At 46.9% G+C, this 18,737-nt stretch overlaps 1 protein-coding gene across 2 annotated transcripts in view; it reads left to right on the top strand.

Moving 5' to 3' along the window:
- Positions 1–58: 58 nt before the first annotated feature.
- The window catches only part of MAP2K5 (mitogen-activated protein kinase kinase 5), a 225,832-nt gene continuing 207,153 nt past the window's right edge, over positions 59–18,737 (top strand). Inside the window, exons 1-3 of one of the 2 annotated variants that reach the window (XM_019503946.1) lie at positions 59–263; positions 9,046–9,094; positions 14,901–14,968. In XM_019503946.1, the coding sequence (XP_019359491.1) occupies positions 135–263; positions 9,046–9,094; positions 14,901–14,968 (246 nt within the window). In that variant the 5' untranslated portion in view covers positions 59–134. The remainder of the gene's footprint in view (positions 264–9,045; positions 9,095–14,900; positions 14,969–18,737) is intronic. The other variant, XM_019503945.1, reaches the window with a different exon arrangement.

Raw genomic sequence — 18,737 nt, 5'->3', positions numbered from 1 at the left:
GCCCGGAGGAGGCGGGCAGGGAGGCGGCCTCCCCCGCGGGCGCCGCCTCCCGCTTTCCGGCGCCGCCGTTTTGATTCCGGAGCAGCCGGGCCGGGCCGGGCCGCGCCGCAGCATGTGAGCCCCGCGGGCCGGGGATGCTCTTCCTGCTCTGCGGCCTGGAGATGGAGAGCCCCGCGCTCGTCATCCGCATCCGCATCCCCGACGGCGGCGCCGTGGACTGGACCGTGCCCTCCGCGCCGCAGCTGCTCTTCAGGGACGTGCTGGTGAGCCCCCCCGCACGCTCGCGTGACGCCACGGGGCACCGTCACACTGCGGCGTGACGCCCCAATGGCTCTGGTGACGCGACAAAGTATCGCGACACCGCAGACTGCTGTGACGCTGCAGTGTGGCACTTCAGGTTATTGTGACGCGGCAGAGCGCTGCTGTTCCGCAAGTTACTGTGACGCCGCAAATGACCGTTACGCTGCGGTGGTGCACGTGACGTTAGCGTGGCGCCGCAAATCATTCTCGTGTAGTAAATTAGCGTGACGCTGCAAATTAGTGTTACGCTCCGAATTATTGTGGCGCTGCAAATCATTCTTGTGCTGGGAATTATTGTGATGCTGCCAGGTGTTAAGGCTGCTGGGAGCCACTTGCTTGCGTGCAGGGGGGCTTGAAGTTGTGGCCAAGCAATGCTGACGAAAGGCGTGCCCGTTTTTTTCCCCCAGAAGCACTAGGGCTCTGCCCCCCCGATGCGTGCACGGTCCCTGCCGTGTTGGAAGTGCGGGGCGGCGTGGTTCAGGAGGTGTCGTGTCGCTGGTGGGCAGGCAGACGCCATCAGGATGCGTGCGCAGCTTTGGCTTTGCCAGCCGGCTTCGCAATTTTGTGGCGCTTCATCAATGTGCGCGGATGGTGTGAAAGGAACTGAGGCTGGGTCCTGAGGAGTCCTCGTGTGTCATAGGTGTGCTGCTTTAGCTCAAGGTACAACTCCCCAGCTGCCCCTAGCCCAGCTCCTAAGCGTGCACACACACGTGTCCAGCCTGAGCGCCGGGAGCGAGGCGGCCCGTGCGGCAGGTCCGGCACAGAGTATCAGGGTGGGGGGAACACAAAAACAGGCGCTGTCCAAGTGCCCACCGCAGGGTATTTGTGGCTGACGCAGTAGAAATGCTGCTGCTTTGCGGTCAGCCCGTGCCTTGTTTGCAGCTCTCCACACTTGCAGCCTCCGTTTGAGCTCTTCCACTCTGTTCGATCGGTCAGACGGTGCCCGACCGCGGCGTCCTGGCCTGGGGTGACGGGGAATGGCTTGGTTGGCGAGGTTGCGATGCCAGCGGGGCCTAGCGGTTTCAGATCTGAGATCCGCCCGCATATGACGGCGTATCCATCCCGGCACCAATGGACGGGGTTACTTGCAGTGGGCAGAAGCGCTGTGAGAAGATCAGATCCGAGAGGAGCAGGAACATGGGATCCTTTATGAGGAGTACAGCCCGCTGTCTCAGGAGCCTGGGCGTCATCCTGCACAGCTCGAGGGTTGCTGGGGTGTCCAGTGTCCAGCAATGGAGGACCCTGAAGAGCGCCGGGAGTCATCAACACGCGCTGTGGTCTGCAGTGTGGAGGTGGCACTGCACCGCGGGGATGAAATCACTCCAGGAGTCTCAGGAGAAAACAGCAGAGGAGCCAGGTAAGGGCTCTATTCCTGTTGTGTTTAGGGCCTGCCAGACAAACCAGTGCCCAGGGGCTGTTGTGTGCCGGAGGGCAGGCAGAGACCACATCTGGCTTCATTTGCAGATGCAGGATCCTGCCTTCTCCGTCCGTATCTGGCCGTGGCATGCATGCTACTCCCAACTGTCGTTTGGGAAACCATGAACAAAACATGCACAAACAAATGGCAGGAATTACGAACTGAAAGACCGGTGTTAATTCCCACTTCCTCTCTCAAGGCAATGCTGAGACAACCGGGAGCGTCTCGCTGCAGGCAGTTAATATTGACTTTTTCTTTACTCCTTTTATCTGAAGCTTGTTTAGGAGAACTTTACGTGATGCAGGCTTTCCAAGTATCCCTCCATGTTTCTGGCCGGCCATGCTTCCCTCTGCCTGCAGCATGCATGACCGGTCCCTGGCAGGTGCTGACTTGCTCATCTGTCAGCAGGGGATGAAATGCAGCCAGCGTACACGCTGTCGGACTCCCACAGAGGCCTGGGACAGCCGAGTCCTCTTCCCATCAGAAGATTGAAGCTGGCCCGTCTCCTGCAGCGCGGTGTCAGCCTGAGAGACGGTGGAGGAGCACCATGAAAGCGAAATGAGGGGCCACGTGGCTGCCTTCCTGAAACAAAACAGTTGCCCTATGTGCTGCTTTAGAAAAGTAAAGATCTCGCTGTTTCAGCTGCTCTCCAATCCAGTGCAGCAACGTCATCATTTTTGGCTTTGGGGTTCAGCAGGATAGCGCTTTCAGGAAATGAAGACCTTGAGAGAAAACTTTCAATTTAAAGCCTGGTGTGATGTGGGCAGCTCAAGGGGAGACGCTTCATATATAGGGGGGGTTTTTTCAGCCTTGACAAAACAACTGATCCACTGTTTCTTTCATTTAAGGGACATCTCAGCCAGTGCATCTGAGTCTCCCACCCAGGCATCAGCCATCCCAGGGTTCAGGGTTCATCTAGCTGGAAGAAGAGGATGCAGGAGGATCTGCTGATGGGGGTACACTGGATCTTCAGCCCCCTCCTGGTACTCAGGCATGAGATTTAGGAGCTGGACATTGGTCCCAGGCCGCTGCAGCGATCAGGGAGTGAGAGGAACACAAGGCGGCGAATGACCTTGCATCCAGCTATGGCTGCGTGAGCAAAGAGCACGGTGACAGCCGGGAGCAGATGGCGATGTTCGTTTGCGGGTCTGTGGGGCATTGGGCCAGCAGGAGCCGGGTTGAAACTAGCCTAGCAGAGGCTTTAATGGAGAGCCACCGACAGTGGTCATCTGGCTTTTCCCATCTACCGCATCACGCTGCCCAGGGTCTCGGGTTAGCCGGGGTGATAAGGAGGTGGCTGCGGTCTGGTTACCCTTACTGCTTCCCTCTCAGGCATGGCTGATGGCGTGTGGAGAAGTTCCCTGATCAGGACCACTTGCTTTTCATCCAACCCTCCAGAGCTCGCTGCTTGCGTGTCCAAACCTACCTGGGATGGCAGAGTTTCACTTCTGTTCACCAGTTGAAGCTGTGTGGTTTGAAATGCAGAGCGCTGTCCCTATAGCTAGGGCAAAGGGGTGCTGCCTCTCCACAGTTGCCATGCGTTGCCCACGGCGCTCTTGTCTCAGATGCTCTGCAGAGCTCTCTCCAGTCACTTCTACCTGGAGGCAATTGCAGCACCAGCTCTTCCTGCAGTTCAGTGCTCGATAAATGTGAGCCGTGATTGAGTGGAAGCACTCCAGTTCACTGCAATGCGAGGGTGAACCAGCTTGGGCAGCAGAAGTGCTTGCTTTTGATCATCACCTTAATCAGACCTACTGCAGGTTTTTGGATCTTGGCATCCTCTGTTGTATTAAGTAGTCTGGCAGCCGTGACAGGGTGCTGTGCACTCAGCCATTGCTCTGGACGCCGGATTGCTTCTACTCACAACCCTGGAAGGGAGACTGATTTGCCCTGTTCAGCTGGGAACCAGCGGATGCGCTTTCAAGGTTTGGTGCTCACCATTTCCACATTGCAATCCTTTGGTGTATCCACTTCTGAAGTGTGATTCTGCAGGAGCAAGAAGCATTAATTAATTCTTAACTATTTTGATACCCTGGTCTGTCCGGGTGTGTTTAATGAGCAAGCCTGGTCAGTATATTCCTTTTTATGTGGTTATCGCCATCACAGCAATTAACAAACGAGTGAAGCCTCTTCTAGCCGCAAAAGCACAGTAGACCCAGCTGGGGACATTACCGCAGCAAGGGGATGGGTGATGAAGCCTGGATTGGGATGGTGTCCTTGTGAAGTAGCAGTGATCTTCACTGAGATCACGGACAGGGTGAAGGGTAAGCAGTGGAGATGCACTGTGGTTGGAGGATGTCATTTCCCCCCAGGTGGGTTGATTTAAATCGCTGGTCAGGAAGTCTCCATTTAATCATTGTTTTCTACAAAAAGTGCATCCTTGTTGTTCGATACCTTTATTCATTTAACTTCTTGAAAATTTGCACTTTTTGAGAGAGGGAAGTGCTCGGCTGTGTACACAAACGTGCAGAGAGACAAGAGAGCTGATGGGTAGGTAATCAGGTCTGTTCTCGTTCATCTCCATATCCTGCTGTTAACAAGGATGTGACCTCTGGAGACGACAAAATCTCCCTATGCCTGAAGAAGGGCATTTTTGCCCGAAAGCTTGCAAAGAACAATTTTTCCAACTATTTAGTTGGTCTCAGAAAAGATATCACGTCTACCCAAAGAGCCTTGTCTGCCTATGATCTCTGGAGACACAAATCCACAGTTTGAGAACTGAAACTCGGCATCGCAGAGATGCTTAATGGGATTTTCTAGAGGGAGCACTGAGTCCCATCGGGTAGAGCAGTTTTCTTTCATCTTTACTAATCTATAGAGAAGCCTCTGGGAACCCCATGAGATTGGGCTTCTAATCTAGTCCATGGCCTGTTGTGACCTATTTATAAAACTTTTCTAAAAAGGTTACTTGAATATATTGTCTCAAATAGTATACAACTAGAAGTTGTAATCCCTATCCCATGTTGATATCTTTGAGGTTCAGCTTATCTTAAAGCTATCTTTATATAGTTTTTTTTTTTTATAAAAGCATCTTAACAGAAAATTTGATTAAATACAATCTAATATAAATAAAAACATCCAATGTTTTAATATATATTTATTTAAATTGTTGATTTTTATCTACCCTGCTTTCCCCTTCTTCCCTGTGTCCCTTCTGGTCCAGGATGTGGGAATATGATGCATCTCTCTCTCTCGGCACCTGTCACCACCTGGAGCAGATTTGGGTTGCCCAGAGCATGGCCATGAATCAAATCAGCACAACTGTTTGGCCCCAAATATCCTTTCCTCCCCCCTTCCTCCCCTTGGGTTTATGGAGTGCAGCCTGCTCCAGTGACTCAGATAGGGACATAGATACTGCAAATGTGTGTAGGCAGCACCTTTGTGTCTCAGCTTGTCCAGAAGCCCGAACCTTTGAGGATATCGTTAAAAACAGCAGAGCACCAAGGGATGTTCCCTTTGCTTTGCCCGAGTTGCTGCAGCCTCAGGGAAGATGGGGTCGCTTGAGGAAAGCCGAGTTATCCTTGTGGGCATCCCTGACTGTGCTTGAGCTGGGCTAATAGGGGTGAGGGTGTACCTCGAGTGTGCACCCTCAACACCAGGGAGCTGTCGAGACGCACCTCTAGACATGACACACATGGAAATGCCACCAGGCTGGTGAACACTGGGTGCTGTGGGAGCTTTTTATGTTTTTAAAAGGGGGTGATTTTTTTTTGACAATTTAACATCTTGGAGACCTAAAGCATTTTGCAAACATATGGGAATCGAGCCTTGCTGCATTGCAGCAGGTAGGGAAGAGCACAGCCACACCTTGTTGCACGGGGAGGGAAACTGAGGCATGAAACTGCCCAATGTCTGGCCCAAGGGCATATAGTGACCCACCGGGGGTAGTGGGGTTATGGTCTGGGAGTTGTAACATGCAGTACACTGCTCTGCACGCACAGATATGTCCCCATTAGGTTTAATATTCAATTGCTCAAATCCTAGCTGAGGGTTTCCTCTGGGCAGAGCTCTGATAATTAACCAAGTGGCATGTAGCAGATCCGCAGGGTTAAGAGGTTACCTAAACCGTGCTTGTCCCTTAGATGTGGGACCATGCAACGTGTTTAAAGTGGGGCGTGTCCACAAGGTTGTGGGTTGCATTCTTGCAAAGGTGAGGGTTTGCAACGCAGCCGGGGGAATGCAGTGCCAGGCTGCTCCAGAGATGGCTGCAGCTTCAACACTGAAGGGCTCCACTTCTCCGGTCAGCTGCATGAGACCGCTGATGTGCTCCAGGACAGAGAAGTGACACTTGTCCTTCGTTCACCAACCTGCTGTGAATGAAGAGGGCCGTGAACTGCCCCGATAACTGAGCAGGGCTCTGCTGTAGCAGAGTTGGGGTCTCAGTGCTGATCATGGGATCACAGCTTTAGACATTTCCTCTGTATATCCAGCTCCAGGCTTTGAGGTTATCAATGACCAGATCTGTTGTAAGGATCTTTCATCGGGTTGCCATGACTGACTGATTTGTCTGTCTTTGTTAATCTGGATCGTACCCTTTGCCCCAGGGCTTGAGCGCCTGGAGGGTGAGTAGAAAAGGGCCTTATGCTTCTTTGGCGCTGATGTGAATTGCTGCACGGAGCTGCACCTCTCAGCAAGGAGGGTGAGTCCTGGGAGTGGCAGCAATACTTGCACTGTGGTTAAAAGGCATGGTTTTAAAGTTTCAGCTTCCTTGTCACCAAGATACAAATGGTTTTACCATCTGACCACAGATGAGCTTTGATAGATTTCCTTTTTCATCTACCATTACCTGCATTTTTCCTCTCTCTCCACTGTTAATGGCCTTCTGTTTTGTTAGATAACACATTAGTTATTCTTGGTCATTGATCACTCGTTGTCTGCTCGAGTTGCAGGAGTTTATGGTTTGTGACCTCTGCCGGGTCTCCGTGCTAACGTCACTGATGGTGAGAGCCTGCTGGAAGTTAGGCTGGCGTTACGAGTCTGTTAGTGAAGGGTTGCCCAGGTGTTCAAGTACATCAGTGCTTCTGCGCAACAGGTGAAGAGACATTCTGGACATCAGATTAGTTTCACGATTAGATCTTCAAAAATGTCGGTGTTTTTGCTTGGTCCGATTCAGCAACAAGATTGGGTACTGGACAGAGCCAAATCGGTTCCTGTTTAATTTGTTATGAAGCTGGGTGGTGGTATGGTTTACTCTTACTGTCCTGAGCTTACTGAATTTGGATGATCTCACCTCTCTTTTTACAAATCCTACTGCATTGTACACTCCAGCTTTGGCAGGCCTCCCAGGTGGAGTCAGAGTTATTGCCAGCTTGGGGGTGTGGGCGTCTCTCACTGACTGCGCCTTCCCGCCTCTCCCAGATGTGTGCAGCAAGATCCACGTGAACTTTTAGCTCCGTTGACTGCAAACTTCTGGTGCTCCTGTTAGTTTACCAGTAGGTTTATTTACCAATTAAAGCAAACTCAATTGAATGTTGTTATGCAGGGACTCACACTGTTTAACTAACTGGATATTAAAACAGTGTTAGTTAAATCAGGGGAAGTGTTATGTTTGGAGAAGGTCTTATTTCCTTGCATAGAGTTTGTATAGTTAGACTGTCATCTCTTCGAGACAGAAGCTATATCTTTTTTTAGTATTGTGCCAAGCACCTACAGGGCTCTAGAAATAATTAAGCCCAAAGACTTTCGTTAATAATACATTGAGTTTTGCATTGCCTAAATATTTGTGATTTTCTTTTTTCAGTTGTTTTAAGTTGCCTGCAATGTGCATCCTTTGTTTTTTTTATGCATGTCTTTTGCAACTTAACCTGTAATCTTTTATGTTGGTTTATTTAAATACATAAGATGAGAAAGCAGGAATAGAAAGTTTTAGAGTTGCAATATGGTCCAGTTGACTCTTGGGAAAACCTTTATGGTTGCATTTTCTGCCTTTTCATTACATTCATTCTCTGCATAGCGCGTATTACTTTTTGGTTCAAATACTTAGAGCTCAAAGAAAAACAAACCAAAAAACCCCCAGCCCCTGAAGAAGTGTAAATGTACACACCGTGATAAATATATTTGCTTTAATTTCTAATCAGCTCCTGACATTGTCAGGGGAAGCTGTTGTGGGATGAGACACCAGGCAGCAGCAAGAGGGGGAAAATCATGCTGTGCATTTATGCCGTACTCCAGCATGACCTACTGCAAGCTTGCAATGGCTGACAGCAGCGTATAGGGTATTGGTGAGAGTTAAATCTGAATTGATCTTCCCCTGGTTTTTTGAACAGCTCCTTTGTGTTGTAGAGGTAACTGAAGCTTCCCATTTTTGGTCTCGTGCAAGAAAAGCAGAATACAATGGCATACCAACTGCCGATAAAAATACTTGACACAAAAATGCACTATTTGGAGAAGAAGTGTGCGACACCTGCAGAAATTCCCTGGTTCTCGATTCCATCATCCGTATAGAATTTGCTTCTGTCCTAAGAATATTGTAGTGGAAGAAATCTGGGCAAGGGAACAAGGGCTTTTTAAAACAAAGCAGCCTGTCCTTTGCGGCTAGAAAAGACTTGCACTGTTTGCCTAGTTCAAATAATGTGTTGGGTTATTTGGACCGGCTCTGAATGGCAGGACTTGCACTTCCCTTCCAATGAAAAGTGTTGGTCCTACTGGTCGGGGAGCTGCTCTTCCACGCACGTCAGGGCAGCGCTGCAGCGTGAGCCTGCGACACAGCGGCCGGCGCATCTGCTCTTGCTCAAAGCTTCCCTGCGCAGCAACGGGGAAGTCAACTGCAGATCCCAGGCGACAGTCCCCAAACCTGCCCAGATTGGTGGTGGTCTGCTCTTCCCTGAGCAGCAATCGGAGGCACAATCTGAGGCTGGTGGGGGAGGATGAAACCAAAAATTAGAGGCCCCCCTCTTCCAATCGGCCAGCATGATCTGGGGTGGAAGGACAGAGGGAGGGCTCGTTCTCATGTATAAATATGACTCAGTAACCTCCTTTCGGGTAACCTTGAAGCAGTACACAGGCATCTGCATGCCCCAAGGATAAAATAAACTCTATAGACTGCAAGACCAGGCAGTGCAGAATCACTGCTCTGAAGTCAGGATCAAGCAATTAAAGGTGTTTGTTCCCTCTGTGTGGCGTGGGGGGTGAGGGGGAACAGAAGGAAACCATCATTTTGCACAGCTTGGTTTTGCGCTAAATGTTTGTGGTGAGGAGTTTGAGGTGTAGGGTGTCGGAGATTTTTTAAATTTTATTTTCAAGGAGCAGCTCGTTTGAATTTTCACTCTGAAACATCTTGAGTGCTTCCCAATAGCATATGACTAATTCTGTCCTGTATCGTTGTTTAGGATGTCATCGGCCAAGTTTTGCCTGACGCAACCACAACTGCATTTGAATGTAAGTATGGCTTGTAAATCCTGTCTGGAGTGTGTCTGGTCCAGGCTCCTCCGCACGCATTATGGAGTTGTCATTTTTTAAATAAATAATGCTTACATACATTATATGTTACAGTTAAATATTTATGCATTAATGCAAGTTTAATGTTGAAACACAGCTAAGTCATATTTTATTATTTAATCACATCTTGAGTGAGCATATTTCTACAGTAAAGCTTTAATTACCAGCGTGACCTTCTCATGCTCTTACTCCTCCCAGCAGTTGCATTGCTTGAATTAAGTCAGAAGTGCTTGTAGGTCTGTGATGGTTGCTTGGCATATTAACCCTCGGTTTAAGAAAAAACAAAAGAGCTGCAAATTGGAGATTTTAAGAGAAATATGGTACTGAGTATAGTGTAGTACCTGTCTGGGTGGCCTAGCAGTTGCTGTATTAAAATCCCAGCTCAGGTATGTTAGGGCCTTTCCTTTGCAAGTCAGTTGACTCTTTATTTGACAGGCCTTTCTTTTCCATTAGAAAAGCAGCTCTCTTCATATTTCAACATCCTTCGCAGGTTGCTGAGACAGTAGAAGAACAAATGCTTGCTGATAGCTTGTCACATTTAGTCTCATCTGTGAGCAGACACTTTCTCCTCTTGCACGTGAAGAGCAGGGTCAGAAGGGTGTGTGCAGGGCACGTCCGGCAGTAGCGGGGTGACTGCCTCTAGCTTCAGGTTGGCCATTTCCTTGCATCTGCAAAGATAATGCAGTCGCAAGGCTAGACTGGGAAGCGTGCTACAGGGGTTGAAGTCCTGATGCCTCCTGATTTCAGAGCATGAGCATTATTTAAATAACAAAATAGGAGGTCTGAGAGAGGAATGGCAAGGATGAGCACTGGAGTCTGTGCTTTCCCTGCTCTAATGAACATGGGAAACTCTAAAAATGCAGCAAACTTCCCCCCAACCTCTCTTGCCATAGATTAAATCCTCAAGAGATGCCATGTTTCTAGTTTTCTGTCCTTCCTACAGATGTCAGGTAGCTTACCTTTTATCTATATTCTCCCTATTTCTTGCTGATGATGAGAGCCAACTGCAGTTCTTTGCGGAGAAGGGACGAGAGTCATGGGAAAACACGTCTTTCTTAATTATTGGGTGGCACGTTGACCAGCTGCAGGGAGCCACCGATATCTGGGGAATGAATGACTTGGGTCCCCTTCAAACTCCAGGTTGTATTTGTCCATATTTCGTCTGTACCTAATGTGGATAAATAAGCTGCAATACTGCTGCGATTGAAGTCTGTAGTAAAGTTCTCATTGGAGCCATAGCTGCAGATTTGTCTGTTGGCATCCTGTTCATCATTGTGGCTCTTGTCACCATGTTTTCCCAAGAACAATCAATCGGCAGCGAAGGGCTCCGGTCCTCGTATGCCACTAGGAATAAGACCGAAGACTGTAGCTTCCCCAAGGGCAAGGAGCTGTCCTTTCGCTCGGGTCTAATACTTATTTGATTGTGTTGAGTGTGCAGTTTGTGCTAGAGGGAAGATTCCCCGTTTTCTGCATGAGGCTTTTCCCTAGCAGAGATGGGGCTACAAAAACAGCTGTAGTGGGCTGGACCTGGCCTGTGAGCAGCGATACTGGAGGCAACCTGCGAGAGCCAGGTTCTTCTTTGCTCTCCTTCATTTGATCAAAGGTCTGGGAAGCTGACAGCAACCCTGCTTCATGAGCCCTCGAGTGCTGTGTGTAGCTTTTGAGTTCTGCTTCGACATGTTGATGGTTTCCATTAATCAGATACCCGGCACCGATGATTGGGGTTTGTTAACCTCGCTTCATTTATCCTGCCCTGAGTCAAAGCTAGGACTTTCTACAAGGACCTGAGAAAAACAGGGCTCCAGGCCTTGCCATTTCTTTTATGATTTGTTATCCCCCACCCCCCACGCACACACTCTCTCTCACTCACTCACACACACACACACACACACACACACACACATCTCCCTCATCTCACATTAGCTTTGTTTGAACTTCATGCACCACTAATAGTCACTGCAATCAGATCAGTAGCCCATATTAATGGGACCATGTGTAGAACTTTCCTGGAAATTCGTATTTCATTGAGTCCTCTAACATCTGCTGCTGTGCTTTCAGCTCGTGTCTCTAGTCTGCCATTTACATCTGCACAAAACAATTCCCCCTGCCATTTAACTGGCAGCTAAAATATGCTATGTATATTGATGCTGGATTTCCTGGTTACTCTCTCCATATCAAATGCCTCCATTTTACTGGCTTGAAGCTTTGTTCTCACCTGCTCAATGACTTTCTCGGAGGAGGATAATTGCCATCACACGTGGTCTCTTCCACTGCCTGTTTAGTTATTGCTATCTGCAGTGTGTCTCCTGCCATTGGCCCTGATGCGGGCTTCACCATTGTGTTCCATGTGGCTCCAAATAAAATCCTGAGCAGCATATGGCCTGTTATGATCCTTTTATCCAAACTCTGCCATTTTGTATATTTGTGACACACTGCAGATTTTGCAAAGATTGCTTCATAATATTTGTTTACCATCTGCTGCACTCTATTTGGTGTCTTGCTAGGATTTCTTCCTCCATTTTCAGTGACATTAGCAAAATCCAGCCAGTACATAGGCTTTTTGGTTCTACTTTTGCTTCTCTAATGTGCTGGAAAATCATATTGCTGTGCTCTAGGCAAGTAGAGAAGCCTGGAAATCTTTCTGAACCAGCATATCAGATAGAGCCAGTTTGGGGGCTATAGCTAGTTATGTTTTGGTGGGATGGACGGCAAAGGATCTGTGCACTTCAAATGAGAAGTGTAGTCTCTGATTATTTAAAAAAAAAAATACTCCCGATTTGTTTTACACTTGCTGTCTTTGAATGCCAGGTAGTTATCTGTCTTTCCTCAGCATCTGCAATGTTGCTGTTCCCTTCATAGTCTCAAGGAGGTCTAGCATTAGAAGCGAATCTCGCCTGATCTTGGGGCTACTAGGGTGTTTTCCAAATGGGCTATCAGACTCCATCAGGTCATTTTTCCTCTATTTGTCATTGCAATTTTTTCCTCTCAAGTCAGGCTTGTTTGCGGTGCTGGCCCCTGCCCCTTTCTTTCTTTAAATACTTTTTTCCTCGTCTATTTTTGTCTCCTTATTACCTCTGTTCCCAGTGTTTTCTTTGTGGCCACTATTCTAACAGCGGCTTCTCTCTCGCTGGCACGGCTACAGTTTTGTTCTCAGCCAAATAGCATTTCAGCCCCTCCCCTTTGCCTCTAATGTTTTCAGGCAAGGAAACATTCAGTCTCATCTCACTAACTCTTCCTAATCTTTTCATCATTCATGACTTGCTGGCTGCAGGCTGGTAACCCTAGTGAGTATTTTTAGCAACCTGGCAACTTACCAGTTAAATTTCCAGGCATCCGTTGTGTTGCAGAAGGTGGTGGTGCCATCCTGTCAACAGCCATCTTTCCAGTGGCTCGTGCTTCTGCTCCACTAAATATATACATTTGAACCCTGTTGGTGTTTTCAGTTGTACACTTTTTCTCTTTATTCTTTTTTTTTTTCTTTTGGAGTTGCTGTCCCTCCTGCTCCTTAAAGCTTTGCAATGATCTTCTGCATTTCAAAAGCAAACTGAACAAAGTCCTTTGCCTGGATGATTTGGATCTGGCCTGGAATGAATGTGCCTAATCGTGAGCCAAAGTGATTTTTCATCTGAGGAAAGAGTGGCACATTTTATGTAGTTATGTGCTAAGGCTTTTATTTTAACAGGGGCAAAAAGGAGTTGAGACACCCAGATCCCATCAACTTCCAGTGAGAGCCACATGCTGCAGTTTCTTGAATCATAAAAAAGCGGGTCTGGAAAGGACCTTAAGAGGTCATTTAGTCCATCCTTTGCCTGAGGCAGGATCATCTCTATCCAAACCATCCTATACCAATTCATTGTCTAACCTGATGCAACACAAGACAAAACACCCTAACCTACCACAGGTAAAGCCGGCGGGAAATGGTGGTCAGCATCTTGCTGCTGTAAAGGTTGTTAAAAATACACTCAAGAGATCCCAGGTCTCTGTCACTGCAGAGGAAGGCAAAACCCCTGCAGTCTGCACCAGTCTGACCATGGGGTAAAACTTCTTCCTGACCCCAATCTGTCTGATCCCAGGCAGAGGGGCAAGACCCTCTTGCCAGGAACTCCAGGTTTTAAGTCCTAGCGGGAGCATTAGCACAGCCCAGTCCCCATCCCCAGCTTGGGCTGCATCAACACCCACTTTTGAGGAAGAGTTTTTTAAAAAAACTATAACAATAAAACCGACCCTGTGATGCATACAGTAGCAGGAAGGGAAAAAAAATGCTTTCCCAGTCCCATGCATGTGTATCCCAGAAATGCCTGCATATATGGGCTGCCTGCAATGGGCCTCACAAGCCTAAAACTATGCGTTCATTTGATACTGCCATCCTTAAGCTTCTTTTGCTAAAAACAGTTTTAAAAGGCCACCAGACCTGGTGGGAAAGTCTAGTTTGCAAACCTGGGGAAATACTCGCCAAAGGAATGCTGTATCTTAAAAATACCAACTTCAGCATTGCTTACATTGTGGCAATCAGAAATGGGGGGAAAAAACAGCAAAAAGGGAAATTAGTTTAAAAAAAAACAAAGCAAAACCCACCATTTTGCTTTGGATTGAGAGAGGGCCTTCCAGCGTGTTGGGTTACTGCGTAGCTCCATGTGTGTTAGCATCTGAGCATTCCCAGCCGTTCGCCAAGATCGGAAGACGCGTTCCTACATTAGACTTTAATTAGTTTTTTTAAAATGCTTTGCTGTGCTGAAGCCCTTCTGCACCTTCTTGTGTTTTTCTGTCTCCCCAGTGCAACCGCAGCATCTTTCCTTACGGCACAAGGTACGCCACGCTGGTGCCCAAGTGCTGGTTCCAGAGCTGTGACCACATTGCACTGCTGTTCATGCACCATGCGCGCTCTTCACCCACATTCACGCAGTGCTTAAATCTGTACGGCCTGCACGGCTCTGCCTGGGTGCTACATTTGGTGCTAGCCTAAAGTGACGGGCATGTAAATAGGGACATATTGCTGCTGTATTCTCAAGCATGGTAGAAACCTGTGCCTTGCTGTCAGGGAGCTGCAGGAAGGGAAGAGAGTAACAGGACCCGTGAGCGTGTGGGAGGAAGGAAAAAGCTGAAGCACACGGGGGTTTTACAATAAGAGGAAGGCTGCGTGGTAGAGCAGAGTCCACTGTTGGTTTATATGGTGGAGTATCAATAGCTGTGGAAACCAAAGTCCATGTTCAAGGGTCTAGACATATTAAGGAACTGCTCCACCTCGCTCTGCATTTAGTGAGCGTCACCAGAATGACTCGGTGGGCTCATGTAAGGAGTAATCTGCTGTGCCAAAGTCTCTGATTTCATGGCGAGAGTCTGATAGCATCGTAAACTGCATGACAGCAAAGTTTTATGTGCTTTGCTCATGTCCCCTGTCTTCAGATGCGATGATCGCCTCTGTGTGTGTGTCCAGGAGGCTGTTGGTAAACCTGGTGCAGGAACATCCTTCTGCCGTCCTCTTCCTCTTGACATTGGAGGTCCTTCAGCTCCTGGGTCCTGCTGCCTTTTTTTTCCCCACCTTACATTTCCAAGTTCCAGGCGGTGATGATGATACGTACAGTCATGTCAGGGTTATTTAAATAATTGCCGAACTTTCTGCTTATTTGTGTTTGTTTGGAAATGTTCAGTTGTTCGAGTTAGATAAGCAAGCAACATTTGGCTTATCAAAATTCAAAAAGTAAATGTCTTGCTTCATTTTTAATACTTTTTCCCCCCCCCTCCCCAGATGAAGATGAGGATGGTGATCGGATTACTGTTAGAAGTGATGAAGAAATGAAAGCCATGCTGTCTTATGTAGGTATACTGTAACAAATGGTGATGTTTTCATGCTCATCTGTTGTGCTGTGTTTTTGTGCACTTGTCTGCTTGTATCAACGCGTTGAAGTAAGCTATAGTGTTTATAATATATTCTTTTAATATATTTAGGTATTTTGAAAAAAAAATCACATGTGAGAGTTGTGGGTGTGCTTCACAATTTTAAAAAGACTTGTACATTTACTGATCATATGATGAACATTAAGAATAATGCATCTTAATGACTTTTGCATTAGGTATAGTGCAGGCTAAATGGACTATCAATTTCTTGTATTTTTTATGCAGTACTTAAAGTAACGGCTCATTAAAAATGAACCCCTGGGCTCTAAAAATTTTTCAAAATCTACTTTCATCTGGAGACTATTTTACCCCTCCTAACAGAAGAGTTACATTGTAGCTGCAGGCTCAATATGCATAGAAGATTTAAAGATAGACTTTCTGGGGTTTTTTTATATCTACAAAATGTGAAAACACAGAATTACTTATTGAATGGAAATAATTTGAATATGGCTAAAAGACTTATCTTTCATATTGCAAATGTAACTGAAAAACTCCATTTAACATTTACTTTCAAAGGAAATGGATAAACATGAAAATAACCGATGTTTTTTATGAATATTTTCTTCTAAGTTGGGTATCAAGTGGGAGCTTCTCCTAAAACTCACTTTTCTGGCAAAAGATTTATTTTATATTCCATTTTATTTGTTAGCTTTGAACACGGCTCAATCGACTGCCATGCAACTGCTGACCTACCAGTCATCTGATTGAAGATGCTTCTTGTGCAGGCTGTAATGTGTTTTAGCTTTGTTTGGCCTTCATGCTCTTAAAAATGTACAGGTGGCTCTTTTTGGTTCCCAAGTCTCATATTAAACGGCAGCTACTTTTCCTAAGGTGGAGGAGGAGTGTCTCTACCTCTCCTTTGTGACTATAAAAATATTTACTAGCTAAAGTGCGTTATCTTCTCCAGAGGTGTTAAAAAGGAACAAAAACTGAGTGTGAATTTGAATAGAAGGTCTTGTAAAGTACTGATAGATGTTCCCCCGCTGGATTTTGTGACGGCGTGCATGGTGTGATGAGAGACAAGCTCTTGCACAGTTGTGCAATGTCGTATTTATTTGTTATTACCATCACCTCTTGCTTCGCTTAGGAGCTGGCGAGTCCAGCGTGCTCAGCTCTGCAAACCCACGGCACACGGGACCTGCCCCACAATACAGTTCCCAGATGAGACAAAGGTGGCAGATTTCAAGGAACCACTGGGTCAGCATGACCGGCAGTACTCAGCACCAGCAGCCTAACTGTTGGCAAGCTCTGAGCTAGGAGAGTTAAAAGTTCAAATTCAAGTTACTGCTCCAGTCCAGCATCTCCTGTTTTTGAAGGGTCTTTGCAGACTGATCTTTTTGAGAAATGGACTTCGGGTGGTTCTGCCTGTTTTTATAACAAAATATAACATGCATAGAACCATTTATAGCAAAGGAAGTGCAAAGTAAAACTGCCTTGTAGTCTTTCCCTACCTAGGTCTCCCAGGGGTGCCCAGAGTGGGTGGGGAGATGCTTCCATAAGGACTCCAGTATTGGCTTTGATTAGGGAATCTAATGGTCAGAGGAACTTTCCCGACATAAGTACATCGAGGTGTACAAAGTACAGCAGGGATGCACATCTGTTCACCAGAGCGCCCCAAGGGATGACAAGATTGAATGGTCACAAACTCCTCCAAAACAATTTTAGGCTGGACATAAGGAAAACCTTCTTTACTGTCTGAGCCCCCAAGGCCTGGAACAGACCCCTCCCTGAGGAGGTGCAAGCATCTACTCTGGACTCCTTTAGGAAGTGTTTGGATGCCTATCTTGCTGGGATCCTTTGACCCCAGCTGACTTCCTGCCCCTGGGGCAGGGGGCTGGACTCGATGATCTTCCGAGGTCCCTTCCAGCCCTAACGTCTATGAATCTATAAATGACTGCAGAGCCTGGAACTTGTGTTGGGTTTGATGCAAATTTCAGTGCAAAGGTTTTATAGCAATAATAAGGTTCATGTCAGCAAAGGATTTGGGTGGAAGGGAGGCACTTCAGGCCAAGAGAGTGGCCCTGAAAACGCCTTCCTAACTCCTTAGGCATCTAAGACTAGATGCCTGGGTTTTTATCAGTGAAACTCCCTAGGCCTTAAAGTTTTGTTTTTGGGCATGCCCCGAGCTGCTGCCATCTTGCCGGGGCTGAGCATTTGGCATCATGTTTGCTACCCATGCTTAATCAGGATCCTCAGCCTCTGTGTTCACCTGCCGTAGTCCCCTGAGGGCCCGGTTCAGTAGGCATGCTCAGCTCTGCTCTGCATACCTTCGTTTGAGCTTCTTCGCTTAAGAGAACATATGAAGAAAAAAATTGTAATAAATTATCCTTTAAGAATTGTAAAGTCATTTTGTTTCCATGGAAACTTTATATCTATCGAAGGAATTCTGCAACCAAGCGGTGTTAACAATACTCTTGTGATAACTCTGCATGTTCAGTTATGAACTTGCGGCAATCAACAATCTGTTTTTACAGCCTTTTATTTCAATTTACTGTTCGGGCAGGGACGGGGCCAGGGCTTTTTCTTTGATCTAGCTGTCTGAAGAACCCTACGCAAAGCTTCTCTTTGTCAACATGTGAAATGTTTTTATTGTGGGGAGTGGGGAGGAAGTATTGCAAACCAATGTATTGTGATCACTGCTAATTAAACAATGTCAAACATTCTTTTGATATAGCCTTGGCAATTTTAAAATCACCTTTTCTTCCAGTGATTTATGATGTTCTCCAAGAAGCTTAAAGCAAAGAACATGTCTTTTTCCTACGGTTCAGTATTTTGACATTGCTCAAAATACCAAAGGGCTTTTTCTTCCGCTGTGCTTTCTACTGAGCACAAGCCAGTTGAGAACACCGTTCAGTATTAGGACTTGCCTGGAAAACACCAAATGGGCAGCATCTTCATCTTATTTGATACCTTTAAAAGTGCAATAGTAATAAACCTGGAAAATGGTCCACCTTCCTACTTCTGCATTATAACTTTGATCCTCCGCATTTTAATGACTTTGGTGTTTCCCTGTATTAACAGACAGGTGAAATCTGGGTGCAAATCCAGTGCAGCTTCAACACCACCCTGGCGATACTCTCTTGATTCCCATCTTCAAACAGAGTCTTTCGCACTGTTTTCCTTAGCATAGGTCTGGACAAAACTCAAGTCGGGGTCCACTGATAAAGATTTTCTTGCCTGATACCAATAGCTGATGATTAACCAACCTTATTGGCTGAAGCTGATCTGTCCAATAACTGATATTTAGGAATAGTGCAAGGCATTTTAAACTACTGACATAAACATACTGACCTTTTGCTTGTTTGGTTGTTTTGCATTTATAGTGTGTGTGCACGCGCACACGCACACACCCCCCTCTTGCATGCTCCAGCCTTTGATGAGGAAGGCGGTGACCACCTTATTCCCACATGTGTCCTGTAGACATGTCCTGTAGTCTGCCATGGGCTTGGAAGGGGTCTGGGGTTCAGACTACGCTCACCAGGGTGCTCCGGGCACACAGCTATAATTATTGGGTACAATGACCATAAAAAGGCCGATAGCTGATAACATCATTTCTCCTTTTATTGGTTTTGATTTGATATCCAACCAATAAATCAGTGCACCTGTCACGGAGTGGGGCCTATGAGCGGCCGTGATCCCGCTAGCGCCCCCTTGCCGTGGCAATTAGGAGATCAGCACCCTCTTATTC

This window comes from Gavialis gangeticus, unplaced genomic scaffold (genome assembly GCF_001723915.1).
Source record: "Gavialis gangeticus isolate Ggan-Ray unplaced genomic scaffold, GavGan_comp1, whole genome shotgun sequence".
Lineage (NCBI taxonomy): Eukaryota > Metazoa > Chordata > Crocodylia > Gavialidae > Gavialis > Gavialis gangeticus.
The sequence above is the reverse complement of the archived record's forward strand: the minus strand, read 5'-3'. Positions and strand labels throughout refer to the sequence as shown.